At 36.0% G+C, this 21,178-nt stretch overlaps 1 protein-coding gene across 1 annotated transcript in view; it reads left to right on the top strand.

The window, feature by feature from the left end:
* The window catches only part of HEPH (hephaestin), a 125,869-nt gene that overhangs the window by 94,020 nt on the left and 10,671 nt on the right, over nucleotides 1-21,178 (top strand). Inside the window, exon 15 of the mRNA XM_082715898.1 lies at nucleotides 19,950-20,056. Coding sequence (XP_082572024.1) covers nucleotides 19,950-20,056 — 107 coding nt within the window. The remainder of the gene's footprint in view (nucleotides 1-19,949; nucleotides 20,057-21,178) is intronic.

Below are 21,178 nucleotides of genomic sequence, written 5' to 3'. Positions count from 1 at the left end.
AAAATAAAACATCCATTCATGTTAAAAACAAAGTAGGTTTACAGAGAACATACCTCAACATAATAAAGGACATGTACAAAAAACCCCACAGCTAATATACTCAATGGGGAAAAACTTAGAACTTTTCCTCTATGGTCAAGAACAAGACAGGGATGTCCATTCTCATCAATGTTATTTAACATAGTGCAGGAAGTTTTAGTCCCAATAATTAAACAGCAAAAAGAAATAAAAGGCATTCAGATCAGTAAGGAAGAAGTCAAATTTTCACTATTTGCAAGTGGCATGATACTCTATAGAAAACTCAGAAAACTCCATCAAAAATTTGCTAAAACTGGTGGACAAATTCATTAAAGTCACAGAAACCAAAAATCAATGGACAGAAATTTGTTGCATTTCTTTACACCAATAATGAAGCACTAGAGAGAGAAATCAAGGAATCAATCCCATTTACTATTGTACTAAAAACAATAAGATACCTAGGAATAGACCTAATGAAAGAGATAAAAGATCTGCACTCTGAAAACTATAAAACACTAATGAAATAAATTGAAGATGACACAGAGAAATAGAAAATGTTCCGTGCTCATGGATTGGAACAATATAGTGATCAAATTGCTATGGTACTGACACAAAACAGGCACATAGATCAATGGGACAGAATAGAAAACCCAGAAATGCATCCATAACTATATGACTAATCAATCTTTGACAACGCAGGAAATAATATCCAATGGAGAAAAAGACAGTCTCTTCCATAAATGGTGTTGGGAAACCTGGACAGCAACGTTCAAAACTTTGACATCACACTTACTGAGCAACTTTTTACAGGGTATGTCTCCTGAAGCAAGGGAAACAAAACCAAAAATAAACCATTGGGACTTCATCAAGATACAAATGTTCTGCACAGTGAAGGAAACAATCCACAAACTAAGAGTCAGCCTACAGAGTGAGAGAAGATACTTACAAATGACATATTTTATAAATGGTTCCTGTGCAAAATTTATAAAGAACTTACCAATCTCAACATCCTAAAACAATCCAGTTAATTAATGGGCAAAAGGCATGAGTAGATATTTTTCCAAATAAGACATACAGATGGCTAACAGATGCATGGAAAGATAATCTACATCTCTCATCATCAGGGAAATGTAAATCACAATTCTATTGACCTATAACCTCACACCAGTTAGAATGGCTAATATTAACAATAGAAGAAACAACAGGTGGTGGCAGTTGATGCAGAGAAAGGAGAGCACTCTTAGTGGTGTTGGTGGGAATGCAAAATGATGTGCAGCTATTCTGGAAAACAGGATGGTGTTTCCTCAGAAAGTGAAAAATGGAACTACCCTATAATCCAGCTATTTACCCAATGGTTACAAAAATATTGATTCAAATGGATATACATACCTGGATGTTTATAGTACCATTATCAATAAACAAAATTATGGAAAGAGCCCAAACGCCCATTAGCTAATGACCAGATAAAGAAGATGTGATGTATATACAATGAATATTAATCACCCATAAAAAATTTCTGTCTTGTCATTTACAATGATGTGGATGAAGATAGAGGGTATAGTGCTAAGCAAAATAAGTCCGTCAGAGAAAGACAACACCATATGATTTCATTCACATGTGAAATTGAAGAAACAAAACAAATGAACATAGGAGGGAAAAAAGAGAGGCAAACCAAGAAATAGGCTCTCAATTATACAGAACAAACTGATGGTTACCAGAGGGGAGGTGGGAAGGAAGATAGGTTAAATAGGTGATGAGTACTAAAGGGGCGATTGTGATGACCACTGGATGTTGCATGTAAGTGATGAGTCACTGCACATGAAACTAATAGTATACTGTATGTCAACTACCCCGGATTTAAATAATAACTTATAAAGAAAAAAAAAACACGAAAAAAAGAAAAGGGTACTTAATTTAATGTTTGAAGGTTGAGGACAATTTTCTAGAGTAGATAATATCACAAATGAGATTTAAATCAGTAGTTTTCAAAATTTAGCTAGCATCAGAATCATCTAGAAGGTTTGTTAAAGGATAAATTGCTGGGATCAATCCTTAGAATCTTTGTTTAAGTAGGTCTGGGATGGGGTTAAAGAATTTGTTCTTTTGAACAAGTTCTTGGGTAATTCTTGTGTTGCTGGATCAGGAAATCTCAATGCACTGTGAGAACTGCTGATGGCAAGGCTAAGAACACACACACACACACACACACACACACACACACACACACGTAAAGGGATAGCATGGAAGAAAAGCAAGAAAACCAAAAGATCAGTTGTAGGGAATTCAATGTGTAAAGACCTAATAGTAAGAGTGATGAAAGTTGAAGTAGAGGGAAGAGGATAGATAGGCTATAAACAAGATCAATGAAGTAAAATCAACAAGACTCAGTGACTAATTGTATATTGAAGATGAAAAAGAAAGTATTCTTAAAAGACATCCACATTTTTGAAAGAAAATTGTGGAATGGTCCCCAGATTTGGGGCTTAAAGTTTAAATAGTGATGTCATTAACCAAGATAGGAAACATGGGAGGAATCTGACTTGGGATGGGAGAGATCGCATAATGATGTGCTCACTTTTGACTGTTGAATTTGAAATGTCTCTAAGACAACCAAATAGAGGCCTCTAATAGATATAGAGGCCTGAAGCTCAGGAAAAAGTTATGATCTCATAGAATAAATTTGAAAGTTAACAATATTTAAGTAGTAATTGAAGGCAAATTAATGAATACAGTTGTGATAGTAGAGTGCATTAAATGAGATTGTAAGATTTCTAGGATAAGACCTGAAAAAATATCAATTTTTAAAGGAGGTAGTGAATGAAAAATAAGCCTGAGAAAAAGTGAGCAAGATTTTAGAAGGAAAACCAGGAGGAGGTGGTATCAAAGATGTTAAGAAGAGGATCATTTTAAGGACAAAATATCAACAGTTTCAGCTGCTTCAGAGAGGTTAAATAAGAATGAAAAATTTTCCATTGGATGTAGCAATAGGGGAGAAGCTGGTAGTTTTTTTTTAAATTAAATTAATTTATTTTCAGAATAACAGTATTCATTATTTTTTTCACCACACCCAGTGCTCCATGCAATCTGTGCTCTCTATAATACCCACCACCTGGTACCCCAACGTCCCACCCCCCACCCCTTCAAAACCCTCAGTTGTTTTTCAGAGTCCATAGTCTCTCATGATTCACCTCCCCTTCCAATTTACCCCAACTCCCTCTACTCTTAGAGAAGCTGGTAGTTTTAATAAATTGGTGGAAAAGAAGCCAGATTAAAATGGACTGGAAGGATGTAAGGATGGATTGAAAGCAGGAAAACCAGTTAGAAATTGTTGTAATAATCTATACAAATGATGATAATGACTTAAACAAAGGTGGTAGAAAATTATGATTGAGAGAATTGGGTTTGTGAGTCACCAGGAAGCATCAATAAGATATAGAGATTGATAGTCAAGGGGATGAGGGAGTTGGTTGGTTTAAGGTTAAACAAGCATATTCTGGTATTAAGTACCTGGATAGTGGGAACACACACAAAGAAAATAAAAACAGAAAACAAGGGGTGTTTTTGTTTATTTGTTTAGTGGGGAAGACAATAAGGTTACTTTTTAACAGTTTGAATGGGTGGTATCTATAAGGCATCCAGGTGGAAATTAGAGCACTGATCAAAACCTGAGGTTATACCTAATTTGAGTATGGGCTTGCAACTGGGAATAGACACATGTATCAAAATAAAATATGTAATTTTAAAATGTTGACACCACAACATATGAAAGTTATTATAAATGCACATAATATATTCTATACATGACAGATTTACTTTTTAAATATTTTATTTATTTTATTTGACTCAGAGAGAGAGCACAAGCAGGGGGAGCATCAGGCAGAGCAGGCAGAGGGAAAAGCAGGTTCCCTGATGAGCAAGGAGACCAATGTGGGACTCAATCCCAGGACTCTGGGGTCATGACCTGAGCCAAAGGCAGCCACTTAACCTTTTGAGCCACCCAGTTGTCCCAGCTAACTGGAATTTGATTAAAAAAAAAAACTCTTAAAAATTAAATCTGGGATGCCTGGATGGCTCAGTCAGGTAAACATCTGCCTTTGCTCAGGTCAAGATACCATGGTTCTGGAATCAAGCCCCATGTCAGACTCTCTGCTCAGTGAGGTGTCTGCTTTTTCCTCTGCCTGATGCTCCTCCTGCTTGTGTTCTCTCTCTGTCTGACAAATAAAAGAAATCTTTAAAAAAAATTCAGTTAGTTAACATACAGTGTAATATTAGTTTCAGGTGTACAGTACAGTGACTCAACACTTCCATACATCACCTTGTGCTCATCATGACAAGCACACTCATAAGCCTCATCACCTTTTTTTTTAAGATTTTATTTATTTATCAGAGAGAGAGGGGGGAGAGAGTGAGCACAGGCAGACAGAATGGCAGGCAGAGGCACAGGGAGAAGCAGGCTCCCTGCTGAGCAAGGAGCCCGATGCGGGACTTGATCCCAGGACGGTGGGATCATGACCTGAGCTGAAGGCAGCTGCTTAACCAACTGAGCCATTCAGGCATCCCCCTCATCACCTTTTTAACCCATTCCCCCACACACCCCTCCTCTGGTAGCCATAAGTTTGTTATCCATAATTAAGAGTTTATTTTATGATTTGCCTCTCTCTCTTTTTGTCCCTTTGCTCATGTTTCTTAAATTCCACATGAGTCAAACCATATGGTATTGTCTTTCTCTGGCTGTCCTATTTCATGTACCATAATGCTCTCTAGTTTCATTCATGACCTTGCAAATGGCAAGGTTATGGATAAGTGATAGTCCTCTGTGTGTGTGTGTGTGTGTGTGTGTGTGTGTACATCTTCTTTATCCATTCATCAGGTCATAGACATTTGGGCTATTTCCTTAATCTGTCTATTGTAGATTATACTGCTATAAACATCAGAGTGTATGTATCCCTTTGAATCAGTGTTTTTGTATTCTTTCAGTAAATAAGTGCAATAAAGGATTGTATGGTGGTTCAATTTTTAACTTTATTTTTTTTAAGAGAGGGGGGGAGGGACAGAAGGAAGGATAGAGAATCTTAACCAGGCTCCAAGCCCAATGCAGAGCCCAACACGGGGCTTGATCTCACAACCCTGAGATCATGACCAGAGCCAAAATCAAGAGTTGGATGCTTAACCATGTCACTTAGGTGCTCCATTTTCAAGGAACCTGCATACTGTTTTATAGAGTGGCTGCACCAGTTTGCATCCCCAACAACAGGGCAAAAGGATTCCTCATTCTTCACATCTCTGCAAACACTTGTTGTTTCTTGGTTTCTTGTGTTGTTGAAGTTAGCCATTCTGATTGGTGTGAAGGAATATCTCATTTTAGTCTTGATTTGTACTTTCTTATAAATGATAATGAGGATCTCTTCATATGTCTGTTGACCATCTGGACGTCTTCTTTGGAAAAATGCCTATTCATGTCTTCTGCTCATTTTTAAAAGGATTATAGATTTTTTTGGGTGTTGAGTTCTCTATATATTTTGGAAACTAGCCCTTTATCAATTGTCATTTACAAATATCTTATCCCATTTAGTAAGTCACCTTTTAGTTTTGTGGATCATTTTTGATGTTGTGCAGAAGCTTCTTATTTTGATGAAGTCCTAATAGTTTATTTTTTCCTTTTGCTTTCCTTGTCTAAAAAGACATATCTAGAAAGAAGTTGCTACAGCCACTTTTGAAGAACTTACTCTGCTCTATTCTAGGATTTTTTAAATGGTTTTAGCTATCATGTTAAGACCTTTAATCCATTTTGAATTTATTTTTGTGTATACTGTAAGAATATAGTTTCATTCTTTTACATGTTATTGTCCAGTTTTCCCCAACACCATTTGTGGAAGAGACATTCTTTATGCCATAATATATTCTTTCCTACTTTGTCAAATATTAATGGTCCATATGGTTAAGGGTTCATTTTTGGGTTTTCTAGTTTGTTCCATTGAACATGTGTCTATTTTTATACCAGTACCATACTATTTGAATTACTACAGCTTTGCAATATAACTTGAACTCTGGGATTGTGGCACCTCCAGCCTTTGTTTTTCTTTTTCATGTTGCTTTGGCTATTTGGGGTCTGTTGTGCTTCAATACAAATTTCAGGATTGATTATTCTAGCTCTGTAAAAAGGGCTGGTGATATTTTGTTAGGGATTGCATAAAACGTGGAGATTGCTTTGGGTAGTGACATTTTAACAATATTTATATTTCCACTATATGAACATATAATATTTTTCCATTTCTTTGTGTCATCTTCAATTTCTTTCATCAGTGTTCTATAACTTTAAGAGTAAAGGACTTTAACATCTTTGGTTAAATTTATTCCTAGGTATCTTATGGGTTTTCGTGCAATTGTAAATGAGATTGATTCCTTAATTTCTCTTTCTGCTGTTTCACTGTGTAACAAATTACTGTACATTGATTTTGAATCCTGTGAGTTTATCAAATTTGTTTATCAGTTCCCAATGTTTTGGGGCGGACTCTCAGGTTTTCTGTATTTAGTTATCATACAATCTGCAACCAGTGGAAGTTTTATTTATTTGGTACTGATTTGGATACCTTTTATTCTTCTTGGCTGTCTGATTGTTGAGGCCAAGACTTCTAGTACTATGTTAAATAACTGTGATGAGATTGGATATCCCTATCTTGTTCCTGACTGTGGAGGGAAAATTCTGTTTTTCCACAATGAGGATGATATTAGCTGTGGGTTTTTCATATATGACCCTTATCCTGTTCAGGTATGTTCCCTCTAACCCTGTTTTGTTGAGGGTCTTTATCATGAATGGATGTTGTACTTTGTCAAATGCTTTTTCTTCACTTAGTGAAATGATCATATGGCTCTTATATCATTTCTTTTTTTTAAAGATTTTATTTATTTATTTGACAGATAGGGATCACAAGTAGGCAGAGAGGCAGGCAGAGAGAAAGAGAGGAGGAAGCAGGCTCCCTGCTGAGCAGAGAGCCCGATGCGGGGCTCGATCCCAGGACCCTGGGATCACGACCCGAAGCAAATGTAGAGGCTTAGCCCTCTGAGCCACCCAGGCGCCCCTCTTATATCATTTCTTTTATTAATGTGATGTATCGCATTGATTGATTTGTAAATATTGAACCACCTTTGCAACCCAGGAGTAAGTTCCAACTGATTGTCTTGAATTACTTTTTAAAATGTATAATTGGATTTGGTTTCCTGGTATTTTATTGAGGATTTTTGCATTTGTGTTCACTGGGAGTATTGGCATGTAGTTCTCTTTTTTAGTAGTGTCTTTATCTGGTTTGGTACCAGGGTAATGCTGGCATCATAGAATGAATTTGGAGGTTTTTCTTCCATTTTTAGTTTATGGAATAGTTTCAAAACAGTAGGTATTATTTCCTTTGCCTTTGAAGACATATCTTGAAAGAAGTTGCTGTGGCTGATATAGAAGAGATTACTGCCTATGTTCTCCTCTAAGATTCTGATGGATTCCTGTCTCACATTGAGATTTTTTATCCATTTTGAGTTTATCTTTGTGTACAGTGTAAGAGAATGGTCGAGTTTCATTCTTCTACATATAGCTGTCCAGTTTTCCCAACACCATTTATTGAAGAGACTGTCTTTTTTCCACTGTATATTTTTTCCTGTTTTGTTGAAGATTATTTGACCATAGAGTTGAGGGTCCATATCTGGGCTCTCTACTCTGTTCCACTGGTCTATGTGTCTGTTTTTATACCAGTACCATGCTGTCTTGGTGATCACAGCTTTTAGTAAAGCTTGAAATCAGGTAACGTGATTCCACCAGTTTTATTTTTGTTTTTTAACATTTCCTTAGCGATTCGGGATCTCTTCTGATTCCATACAAATTTTTTGGATTATTTGCTCCAGCTCTTTGAAGAATACTGGTGGAATTTTTATCCGAATGGCATTAAAAGTATAGATTGTTCTAGGGAGTATAGACATTTTAAAAAAAAAGTTTTTTCTTCTGATCCAAGAGCATGGAATGGTCTTCCATCTTTTTGTGCCTTCTTCAATTTCTTTCATGAGTGTTCTGTAGTTTCTCGAGTACAGATCCTTTACCTCTTTGGTTAGGTTTATTCCCAGGTATTTTATGGTTCTTGGTGCTATAGTAAATGGAATAAATTCTCTAATTTCCCTTTCTGTATTTTCATTGTTAGTGTATAAGAAAGCCACTGATTTCTGTACATTGACTTTGTATCCTGCCATGTTACTGAATTGCTGTATGAGTTCTAGTAGTTTGGGGGTGGAGTCTTTTGGGTTTTCCATATAAAGAATCACGTCATCTGCAAAGAGAGAGAGTTTGACTTCTTCATTGCCAATTTGGATACCTTTTATTTCTCTTTGTTGTCTGGAGAACAGTGTGGGGATTCCTAAGAAATTAAAAATAGAACTTCCCTATGACCCTGCAATTGCACTCCTGGATAATTACCCCAAAGATACAGATGTAGTGAAAAGAAGGGCCATCTGTACCCCAATGTTTATAGCAACAAGGGCCACGGTCGCCAAATTGTGGAAAGAACCAAGATGCCCTTCAATGGACAAATGGACAAGGAAAATGTGGTCCATATACACTGTGGAGTATTATGCCTCCATCAGAAAGAATGAATACCCAACTTTTGTAGCAAAATGGACAGGACTGGAAGAGATTATGCTGAGTGAAATAAGTCAAGCAGAGAGAGTCAATTATCATATGGTTTCACTTATTTGTGGAGCATAACAAATAGCATGGAGGACATGGGGAGTTAGAGAGGATAAGGGAGTTGCGGGAAATTGGAAGGGGAGGTCAACCATGAGAGACTATGGACTCTGAAAAACAATCTGCAGGGTTTGAAGTGGCGGGGGTGTGGGAGGTTGGGGTACCAGGTGGTGGGTATTATAGAGGGCACGGATTTCATGGAGCACTGGGTGTGGTGAAAAAATAATGAATACTGTTATAATGAAAATAAATAAAAAATAAATTAAAAAAAACACAGTAGATATTAACTTTTCTTTACATGTTTGGCAGAATTCACCTGTGGAGCTATCTGGTCTTTGGCTTTTGTTTGTTGGAAGGTTTTTCCTTGTTTGTTTAAGATTTTATTTTTAAGTAATCTCTACACTCAATGTGGCACTCTAACTTACAACCCTGAGATCAACAGTCGCATACTCTATCACCTGAGTGAGTCAGAAGCCCCATTAGGTGTTTTTGACTACAGATTTAATTTCTTTGTTCGTTATCAGTCTGTTCAAGTTTTTTATTTCTTCCTGTTTCAGTTTTTGTAAGTTATATGTTTCTATGAATTTATCTAAGTCTTCCAGGTTGTCCAATTTGTTGGTATATCATTTTTCATATTTTCCTATATTTATTTGCATTTCTGTGGTGTTGGTTACGTTTTCTCTCTTTTTTTGTGATTTTAAGTATTTGGTTATTTTGTCTTTAATTTTTCATAAGTCTAAATAAAGGTTTATAATTTTGTGTTTTTGTTTTTTTTTTTCCAAAGAACTACCTCTTGCTTTCATTCAACTGTTTTGTTCTTTGCTTTTATAGCTTCTATATCATGTATTTCTGCTCTAATCTTTATTAGCTGTTATGTATTTATAATAATTATATAATATATAATATATATTATATTATAAATACACATATTTATTATATTTATTATATCCTCCCCTCTACTAGCTTTAGGCTTTGCTTTTTATTCTTTTTCTAGTTTTTATAGGCTCAGAGTTAGGATGATTATTTGAGATTTTTCTTGCTTTTTGAGGTAGGCCTGTGTTGTTATTGGCCCTCTTAGGACCTCTTAGGTCCCTCTTAGGACCACTTCTGATGCATCCCAAAGTTTTGTACTGTTATGTTTTCGTTTTCATTTTCATTTGTTAACATGTATTTTTTAATTCATTCTTTCATGTCCTGGTTTACCCATTCATTGTTCAGTAGCATGTTGTTTAGCCTCCATGTACTTGTGGTCTTCCTGATTTTTTTTCCTTGTGGTTGACTTCTTGTTTCATAGCATTATGGTCAGAAAAGTTGCATGGTATGATTTCAATCTTTTTGTATTTATTGAGGCCTTATTTATGATCTAATATGTGATCTTTCCTGGATATTATTCCAAGCGTGAGGAAATAATGTGTATTCTGCTGTTTTAGGATGGAATGTTTTGAGTATACCTGTTATTTCCATCTGATCCAGAGTGTCCTTCAGATCCATATTTTCTTTGTTGATTTTTTGTTTAGATGATCTCCCCACTGGTGTAAGTGGGATGTTCAAATACACTGCTATTACTGTATTATTATCAATTAGTTCCTTTATTTTTGATATTGTTTTATACATTTGAATGGTCATGATGGGGTCCTAAATATTTATAATTGTTACATATTCTTGTTGGATTTTCCCCTTTTTTATGTTATATTGCCCTTCTTCATCTATTGTTATAGTCTTTGTTTTCATGTTTAGTTTGTCCAATAGAAGTATTGCTACCTCTGGTTTCTTTTACTATTCATTTGTTTATGTGTTTCTCCATCCTCTCCCTTTTAATCTGTAGGTGTCTTTATATCTAAAATGTATCTCTTCTAGGCAGCATATAGATAGGTCTTTTTTTTTAATCCATTCTGAAACCCTATATGCTTAGATTGGAGTCTTTAAAACATTTACATTCAAAGTAATTATTGACAGATATATATTTATTGTCATTTTATTACTTCTTTTGTTTCTTCTATAGATGTTCTCTGATCTTTTTTTTTCTTTTTTTTGTTGTTTTTATTTAGTTATATTTTTGGATATTTTCTCTTTATTCTTTGCATGTTTATTAGTGATTTTTGATATATGGCTACCATTATTTTATATAGAACCCTTTCAGGAAATTGCTGTCTATATTAAGTTGATGGTCATTCAAGTTTGAATCCATTCTTTACTCCTCTCCTCCATACATTTCAGCTATATGCTATTATATTTCATTTCCTTTGTGTGTGTCAGTTAATTCACTGATTCTTTTTTTACTTTTTTACATTTTTACTGCTTTTTTAAAAAGCATTTTGAAAAAAAGCACATTTTACTGCTTTTACTTTTTATTTTTTCTACATTTTTACTGCTTTTGTGTTTCTTGCCTTTATGCTGTCACTTTTGGATTCTCCCTTGCATTCAAAGTGTCCCTTTACTATTTTTTGCAGGGGTAATTTAGTAGTCATGAACTCCTTCAGTTTTTGTTTTTCAGGGAAACTCTTTATCTCTCCTTCAATGATTTTTTAAAATTAATTTAAATTAATTTCACTTTTCAAATTTTTAATTTCAATTTAATTTAATTAACATATACTTTATTATTAGTTTCAGAGGTAGAATTTAGTGATTTATCAGTTGCATAAATGCACAGTGATCATTATTTCAAGTGCCCTCCTTAAGGCCCATCACCCAATTACCCCATCCCTCCAGCCACCACCCTTCCAGCAACCCTCAGTTTGTTTCTTATAGTTAAGAGTCTCTCATGGTTTGCTTCCCTTTCTGTTTTCTTCTATTTTATTTTTGCTTCTTAAACTCCACATATGAGTGAAATAATATGATATTTTTCTTTCTCTGTGTTACTTATTTCATTTAGCGTAATACCCTCTAGTTCCATCCATGTCGTTGCAAATGGTAAAATTTCATTCTTTTTGATGGCTAAATAATATTCCATTGTATATATACACCACATCTCTTTTATCCATTCATCTGTCAATAGACAACTCGGCTCTTCCAGATGTGTCTCTTCCCATATTTTGGCTATTATAGATAATGCTGCTGCAAACATTGGGGTGCATGTTTCCCTTCAAATTAGTATTTTTGCATCCTTTGGGTAAATACTTAGTAGTACAATTGTTTGATCATAGGGTAGTTGTACTTTTAACTTTTTGAGGAACCTCCATACTGTTTCCCAGAGTGGCTGCACAAGTTTGGATTCCCACCAACGTGTAAGAAGGTTCCTCTTTCTCCTCATCCTTGCCAACATCTGTTGTTTCCTGAGTTGTTCATTTTGCATTCTAATTGGTGTGAGGTAGTATCTCATTGTGGATTTTATTTGTATTTCCCTGATGCTGAGTGATGTTGAGTATCTCATGAACAGACATTTCTCCAAGGAAGACATACAAGTCTCCTATTCTGACTGATAGTCTTGCTGGATAAAGTATTATTGGTTGCAGGTTTTCCCCATTCATTACTTTGAATATACCATGCCACTTCCTCTGGCTTGCCAGGATTCTGTTGAAAGATCTCTGGTTTGCTTTATTGGGTTCTCCCTTATAAGTTAGGGACTTCTTTTGCCTTGTTGCTTTTAAGATTTTTATTTATCATTGTATTTTGCCAATTTAATTACAGTATGTCTCGGTGTTGTCCTGCTTTAGTTGATTTTGATGTGACTTCTCTGTGCCTCTTAGATTTAGATGTCTGTTTCCTTCCCCCAGATAAGGGAAGCTTTCAGTTATTTAAATAATTTTTACCCCCGTTTCTCTCTTCTTCTTGTGGGACTCCCATAATATGAATATTATTACATTTGATAGAGTAATTGAGTTCCCAAAGTTTATTCTCCTGTTGCATAATTCTTTCTCTCTTTTGTCCAGCTTCATTACTTCCCATTACTTTGCCTCCTAGGTCTCAAATTCATTTCTCTATTTCCTCTATCCTGTTGCTCATTGCATGAAACATGTTTTGAATATTGTTTGTTACATTCTTCATCTCTGATTGATTTTTTAAACTCTTATCTCTGTGGTAAGGGTCTCACAGATGCCTTCTATTATTTTCTCAAGCCCAATGAATACCCTTATAAACATTGCTTTAAATTCTAATTTAATTTAAATGAATTTAAATTAAATTCATCAGGTATGTTACTTATATCTGTTTTGCTTAGATCTCTGGCTGTAGCCCATCTTTTTCTTGAATTTGAGAAAAAAAATGTCTCTTTCTTCATGTTTTGTCTAAATGTGTCTTCCTTCTACTGTGTCTTGACAAAGCCTGTTATGTCTCCTGCCTCTGAAAGTAATGTCCCTATGAAGAAGATGTTATGTACTGCCCAGGACCTGGTGCTTCAGGGAGTATCTCTGCTGTGTGCTGTATGCAATCTGCTGTTGTGTTTTGGCTGTTATTTCCTTCAGGCAAGTTCCTAGAGGTTCTCTTTGCCTGCTGTGGACAGTGTTTAGTTCTGGCCTGAATGTGGTGAGTTTTAATTAGGTGAACTCGAATTTTCTTGTGAAATGAGTCCTGTCACCACCAGAAGAAAGGCCTTGAAAACTCTCTGGTCAGGAGACATGGTGTGGGAAGGTGTTTGTGCTGGTCTTCTTGGGGAAGTCCCACACTGGGACTGAGGCAAGCATGACTGAGAAGGGCAGTTCCACAAAAGCACTGGTGGTGGGACTTTGTGTAAGTAAGTTAGACGGACAGTGAGTGCTGATGCTATATTGCTTCCCACATGTGGCAGCTCTATGTTTATACTGAGGGGTGGGTGAGGAAGATGGTGTCAGTCAGCTCCTTTGTTCCTGGACATGTGTCTTCCTGAACATTGGTTCTCAGGGACAAACTCTGAGAAGACTAAATTATCTCCTCATTCTGTGCCCCAGGCCTTTTTCAGGTAGCTGTTTCCATGGTGTCTTCCCCAGAATTGTTTTCCTGCTTTCTCTCCAGGAACACTGCAGTGACCTCTAGGATCTATCCCAGCCAAATCCACAGATCTTTAAATCTCCAGGCTTTAAGCCTGGGTGATAGTTAGAACTCACAAAACTCAGTCCCTTTCATTTTCCAAGTCAGTGATTTGGGGGAAATATTCTTATGAATTCCCCATGTGCTCCTCTCTCTGTCACCCTTCTTCCTCCCCTCCACAGCCATTGTGGTCCAATTTCCACTTAACCATGTTTCCGCACTTCCTACTTTCTTTAAAGTGACCTCTTCTCTCTTTTAGTTGTGATTTCTGTTTTGTCAGGCTTTAGGTTAATGTCGGGGATATTTAGGTTGATTTGATAGTTATCTCATTGTGTTTATGGGACAAAGCAAGCCTAGGATTTTCCTACTCTGCCACCATCTTCCTGCTCTTTAGAGTTCAAAATAGTGAAATGTCTTTTCAAAAATGTTCCCATTTTTAATGGGGTTGTTTGTTTTCATATTGTTGACTCAAGAATTCTTTGTGTATTCCAGAAACAGAGGTGAAAGCTTGGCTACTATCACCAGAACAGGCCCTTATGAGGAAGTGATGTTTGGGCTGATACTTGAATGATACATAGGAATGAGCCCTATTAAGAAAATTTCAGTACATCTTGAGCCACAGGTATAAATATCTTGAAACAGGAATAATCTCAGTGTGTTTGAGAAGTAAGAAGGAGGTAGCATAGCTATAGCATACTGAATAACATGGATGAGAGTAGGAAATGAATTTGGAGAGATAAACAAAAATCAGAGATATTATCTCGAGTCTTGCAATTCATAGTAAAGAGTTTTTATTTCATTGTAATTGTAATGGAAAGCTGTTGTAGGGGTAGCATTGTCTACTTCATATTTTAAAAGATTACATTTGTTTTATGTGGGGTATGTGTTATGGGAGCGACCATTTGTATATCTATTATGGTTGTTCAGGTGACAGAAGATTATTTTATGGATTAGGGTAGTAGCTGTGGAGACAAATAGAAGTGGATGGATGGGGATCTATTTCTCAGGAAGATATCTTCGAACGTGCTGATGGATATGAGATGCAGGGGGAAAGAATAAAAAAACAACTCCTGATTTTTGACTTTAACAACTTGTTACACTACTGAGATAGGAGGAGTAGATTTGAAAGAGAAGTCAAATACATATATTTTTATATGTTGAGTTTGAGATGAAAATTAAACAACCTTTAGTATCAAGTAGGCAGTTGAATAAAGGAGTCCAAAACTCAGTGGAGAGGTTGGAGGATGGTTTAGGTAAAAAGAATAACATGATCAAAACACAAAGTTGTGAAAGTGTGGGATATGCTCAGAGGTAAATAATTAATTAGGTTTGGTCAGTGTATTTTTTGAAGAAGTAGGAAGAGTAGAAATAAGGCTAAAAGATAAGCCAGGGTTGAGTTGGAAAGGGCTTGGATGCTTGGATGAATTGTTTGAACTTTATTTTATAGGTATAAGGGAGCCATTAAAAGCTTGAACAGAAGAATGACTTGAACAGAAAGACATTTGGAAAATATTGATATAACGTAGCAAAAATAATCTTCAAAAAGAGTAACAAAGTTGGAGAACTTACACTTACCAATTTCTAAACTTACCATAAAACAACAGTAATCTTAGAAACATATACATAGAAATCAATTGAAACACTTTTTCTTTGAATCTCACTTCTTTTTTTTTTCTTTTCAGTGTACCAGAATTCATTGTTTATGTACCACACCCCGTGCTCCATGCAACACATGCCTTCCACAATATCCACCAGCAGGCTCACCCAACCTCCCATCCCCTGCCCCTTCAAAACCCTGATTGTTTTTCAGAGTCCATAGTGTCTCATGGTTCGTCTCCCTCTCCAGTTTCCCCCAACTCCCTTCTCTCCATCTCCCTATGTCCTCCGTGTTATTTCTTATGCTCCACAAATAAGTGAGACCATATGATAATTGACTCTGTCTGCATAACTTATTTCACTCAGCATAATCTCTTCCAGTCCCATCCATCTGATACAAAAGTTGGGTTTTCATCCTTTCTGATGGAGGCATAATACTCTATAGTGTATATGGACCACATCTCCCTTACCCATTCATCTGTTGAAGGGCATCTTGGTTCTTTCCACAGTTTGGCAACCATGGCCATTGCTGCTATAAACATTGGGGTACAGAAAAAGTATTTCAATGATTTCTACGTATATACTTCTAAGAGCTGCAGGGCCAATGGCTACTTAAATTCTCAGACTGTATATTATTGTGCCCCTGTTACCTTATGTTAGTCTCTTACATTGAAATATAAACTTCACAAGTTTTAGGTTCATTATCCTATTATTTTTGTTTATCATAGAGAAGAAACTCAATATAATTTGGCCAAATCCTGGCCCAGTAGGAGTATATCTTTACTTCGGACATGTAATTCTCATGTCTCAGACTCAGACATATAATTAATTTAAATATATATGGATATAATATCTTGAATGTTTTTTTGCACTATTATTGGATATAGGGGGATGCTTTTTATAAAAACTACTTTAAAATTTATAATTCTTACAGAACTATGGGGGTTTAAGTTTAGACTTAACCAAGAATGTGATATAGCTTGATATATTTTAAGCCATTATTGGTATGATTTGGTACTCTCTACATTATGAATTTTTAGAAAAAAAATTATAATACATGAATGTATGTATAGTAAGCATGTTGAAAGAAATTGTAATAATCCTTACTAACTAGGAAAAGCTATATTGATGTACTTAGTAATTTTGAAAAAAGAATATGAACTATATAATTTTAGCAATAATTTATTAGCAAACATAATCAAGCCTTTTCATCTGTAGCTTACCTATTTCTGAAGAAGAGTTTTCTCAGATACTATGGGTTGATACATTATAAGCACATTATAAAAGTTAGGCTATCTTATTATTCTCTCTAAAAATTAAGTGTCTTTATTTTGATTAAGTTGAACTTAGAGAAACTCCATTATTCTCCAAGAGAAGTAATAAAATGAAATAGGGCATGCTTTTTATTGGTTTCCTCAAAGTTATTAATTTCCAATTTGTGAAGAGCCCTTCTAAATTACAGCTCATATAACAAAGACACCGTATTTTGAGATCAATGACTTGACAAGAGAATGAATTATTTAAAAATGCAACCCCCTCCACAAAACTACAGGAATCAAGACTTGTGGTAATGGCATAAAAATACACAGATTAATGGAATAGAATTCAGGCTACAGAAATAAACCCTTATATTTATCATCAATTAATTTTTAACAAGGGTTCCAAGATAAATTTATGGGGAAATAATAGTCTTGTTAACAAATGGTGCTGATACATAGTAGATATCAACATGCAAAACAATGGAATTGGACCCCTTACCTCTTACCATATAAAAAAACTAACTCAAAATGGATCAAACACCTAAACATAAAAGATGAAGCTACAAAAGTTTTTAAAGAAAATATAAAAAATTGTGTCTTTGAGTTAGAAAATTGTTCTTAGATACAATACTAAAAGCACAAGTGAATAAATAATAAATAAATTGGACTTCCTCAAAATTAAAAACTTTTGTGTTTCACAGTATACCATAAAGAAAGTGAAAAGTGGCAGCTCTTTCTGGGTCGAGTGGAGCAGCAATGGTTCTTTCTGTGTAAGGGAGCCATAACAGAACTGGCTAGTTTTGGCAGTTCAGCAAGAGCAGCTCCTTGTGTTGAGGATCAGTGCATTAGTGGCTTCTACTTTGGGAGAACACAGAGGTGGTGGCTCCTAGTAGGGGAATGGGACATAAATGGCTCCTTCTTGGGGGGTTGGAGCTGTTGGTGTCTCCTTCTGGGGGAACAGTGCCTGTGGCCTTTGGGTGGGGAATTAAAGCAGTTTCTTCCTGGTGGGATATACGGAGCACTACAAATCCTTCTGGGGTGGCACAGAGAAAAGCAATGGTTTCTTCTCCTGGAAAATGCAACACTGATGGTTCTTTCCACAGAGGCAATGAGCAGAAGGACAGCAGTTTTTGTTGTGAGTGTGGGGAATGGAATGGTAGCAGCTTCTTATTGGGAGGATGCTGTGTTGGTGTCTTCCTCTAAGGCAGTATAGCAGCAGCAGCTCCTTCCCTGAGGAAACACAGCAGCAATGACTCCTTGTGAAGCTGGAGGCAAATAACCTATGACTCATTGGGTAGAGGGAAGACTGACAGTGGCTCCTTAGTAGCTCCTTCTTGGAGGGCAAGATAAGCTTTGAGGGGGCAGATATTGTGTTGGGGCAAAGTAGTTAGGATTCTTGCTTATGGAAGTGGCAGAAGGGCATGGCCCCCAGGCAACACAGTCACTGCTGCTAGTGCCAAGAAAGACTCTCTGGTGGTGGTGGTGAGGTATGCTGTGGCTCACCTTCCTTTCTTTTTCCCCATGTGTGTCCTTCCTTGGTACTAGCTGCACCAGACAGGTATGATATAGGTAAGATACTTCTTACAATTTTTGGCCATGTTCAGGTTTTTGCCCTGCTGGATTGGTACAATTTCTTCATTATATTCTAAAGCTCTCAGAGCTATTTTTGTGGGTATATAGTTGTTTATTCCTTATTTTCCTTATTTTTGTTGTTATTGTGGGAAGAAGTGAGCTTTAAAACCTCCTTAGTCTACCAATTTGATGACATCTATCCTGTATAATTGAATTTGTATAAAATACTAAAAATGGGCAAATCCACAGAGACATAAAGTAGGTTAGTGGTTGTCTGGGTCTTGGGTGAGTGGGTGATTAGAGAATAATGGCTAAAAAGTGAAGATAGTTTTTTTAATGGTAAGAATCTTTCAAAAACTGATTGTGGTGATGTTATAAAATCCTATGAATATACTAAAGATTATAGAATTGTACACTTTAAATGAACGAGTTATAGATATGCAAATTATATCTCAATGAAACTGTTATAAAAATTAATATGACATCAGTTAGAAGATGGATTGGAGAGGAGAAAACTTGGAGGCAGATAAACATGTTAGGGGGTTTTGTAATAGTCCATTTGAGAAAATAATGGTATATACTATGACAGTAATATTGGGAAATGGAAGGAGGATAACATGGCAATACAATGTATTGTAGAGTTATAATCAATAGAACTGACTATTGGTTGCATGTGGAGTGTGTAAAGGTGGTAAGACAACGAAGACTAAAGTTTTGAATCTGGGTAAGTAAGAGGGTTTTGTTCTTATTCCTAGATACTGGAAGCATAGATTAAGTAAACACGTTAGTTTTTCAAAGGAAGGGGGTGAATTCAGGACAATTTTAGTTTTTTATGTGTTGTTAGGACCATCTTTAAACAATGTCCAGTATCTAATTTAAAAATTTCAGATTAATGTCAAGAGAGGTTTGGCTAAGTATTTATGAGTAACCAGTAAATAGATGATAATTGACACCAGAAGTTAGCTAAAAGCTTCCATAGAGAAAATATTGAGAAAGGAAGAAGGGGACTAGAGACAGAGCCTTGTGAGAAACAGCTGAATATAAGAAGCAGCAGTAGTTAACAGGTTAACTAAGGAGAACAAAGCAGAGACAAAAAAGGAAGGAGTATATTATAAACAGAGAGAACAGTATCAGAACTGCTTTACCAGAGGATTGGACATAAGCTTTTATTTTTCTTTTTTTTTTTTTAATTTTTTATTTTTTATAAACATATATTTTTATCCCCAGGGGTACAGGTCTGTGAATCACCAGGTTTACACACTTCACAGCACTCACCAAAGCACATACCCTCCCCAATGTCCATAATCCCACCCCCTTCTCCCAAACCCCCTCCCCCCAGCAACCCTCAGTTTGTTTTGTGAGACTAAGAGTCACTTATGGTTTGTCTCCCTCCCAATCCCATCTTGTTTCATTTAAGCTTTTTTTTTTTTTTAAAGATTTTATTTAGTTATTTGACAGAGAGAGATCACAAGTAAGCAGAGAGGCAGGCAGAGAGAGAGGAAGGGAAGCAGGCTCCCTGCTGAGCAGAGAGCCCAATGCGGGACTCAATCCCAGGACCCTGAGATCCTGACCTGAGCTGAAGGCAGCGGCTTAACCCACTGAGCCACCCAGGCACCCAGACATGAGCTTTTAAAGATAAGGATAGTAAGAGAGAGACTAAGGGTGTCTCAGGAGGGAGAAAAACAAAGTCACAAAAATAAAATGGAAACTGGTACAGAAATAGAAAAAAAAAAAAGATCTTAATAGTCCTGAGACTCACCCACCACAGCTTCTTGGGGGACCTGAGAGTTGGAGGAAAAAAAAAATGATGTGGCCCAACTGGCAATCCTTATTACCCTTCCTAGGTGAGGTTCTCACTTACCAATGGAACATCCCAGAAAGATCTGGCCCAGGGCCCAATGATTCTGCTTGTGTTTCCTGGATCTATTATTCTGCAGTGGATCCCATCAAGGTAAAGACAATATTGGTTTCCTGGAGGTGAGTTTCATAAATGGGTAGAGCCCAGCTCTGAAATACTGGAATACAGAGTTTGAGGAAAATTCCTCAAATATGAGGCTTATTTTAATAGATAGAAGGAGAAATGAAGAGAATAGGTAGCACCACATATTTGTCCTAAGGTTTTTTTTTTCCTTTGTTTCTTTTTATTTTTCTTTTTTTTTTGTTTTTTGGATCATAAAGTCTATATGCCTAGGATCTAGGATTGTTGTCAAGGGATTCAAATTTTAGCCCCAAATTTTAGCCTTTGGGGTGACTTTAGATGAGTCATTATCTTCCTGTTTCCTCATCTGGAAAATGAGTTTGTCTATCTAGCCAACCGTTCATAGTCAGCTGAAAGCAATCACTTATTGAGAGACATTTTAAGTATTTGGTGCTTTGGGTGATTAAAAATGTAAGGATATAGATAGCTCAATAGATAGATAGATATAGATCTACTATCTATCGATCTATTAAGGATATCTATCTATAGATATCTATCTATAGATATCTAAGATATCCTTAGATATCTAAGGATATATATCGATCTACAGATATATATCTGTATATCAATAGATAGATATATCTATATATAGATAGATAAAGATCTATAGATCGATATCTATAGATATAGGTATCTATAGATATCTATTGATCGATCTATAGATCGATAGATAGTAGATCTTTATCTATCTATCTATCTATCTAGATAGGTAGATAGCAGCTCCTTAAAAGCCATATGAAAGAAAATGCTATGGGGGTCCATGAGAGAGTGATTACTTCTGCTTGGAGGAGGAGATAATGAAAGGGAACCTGGAGAGGGCACCACAATGGAAAGTGTATATAATTTAAACCTTGAAATCTAAATAGAAGTATATCATAATTTAAGGTGTATGGCAGAGAAGAGGGCATTACAGGAAAAAAAAAAAGATTGAAAAAGAAAGCATAAGGAAAAATACTGGATAGTAAAAGTGCCTTGTGGGTTTGGTGATCAATGGATAGACCAGCCTAGCTAAAGTATTGGTTGGATAGTACACTTAACCTCTGTCCCAAGATGATTCTGAGAATGAATTAAGGTACATATCAGGGGTGCTTATAA

This window comes from Mustela nivalis (assembly GCF_964662115.1).
Source record: "Mustela nivalis genome assembly, chromosome: X".
NCBI lineage: Eukaryota > Metazoa > Chordata > Mammalia > Carnivora > Mustelidae > Mustela > Mustela nivalis.
This window is presented reverse-complemented; position numbering and strand designations above follow the sequence as displayed.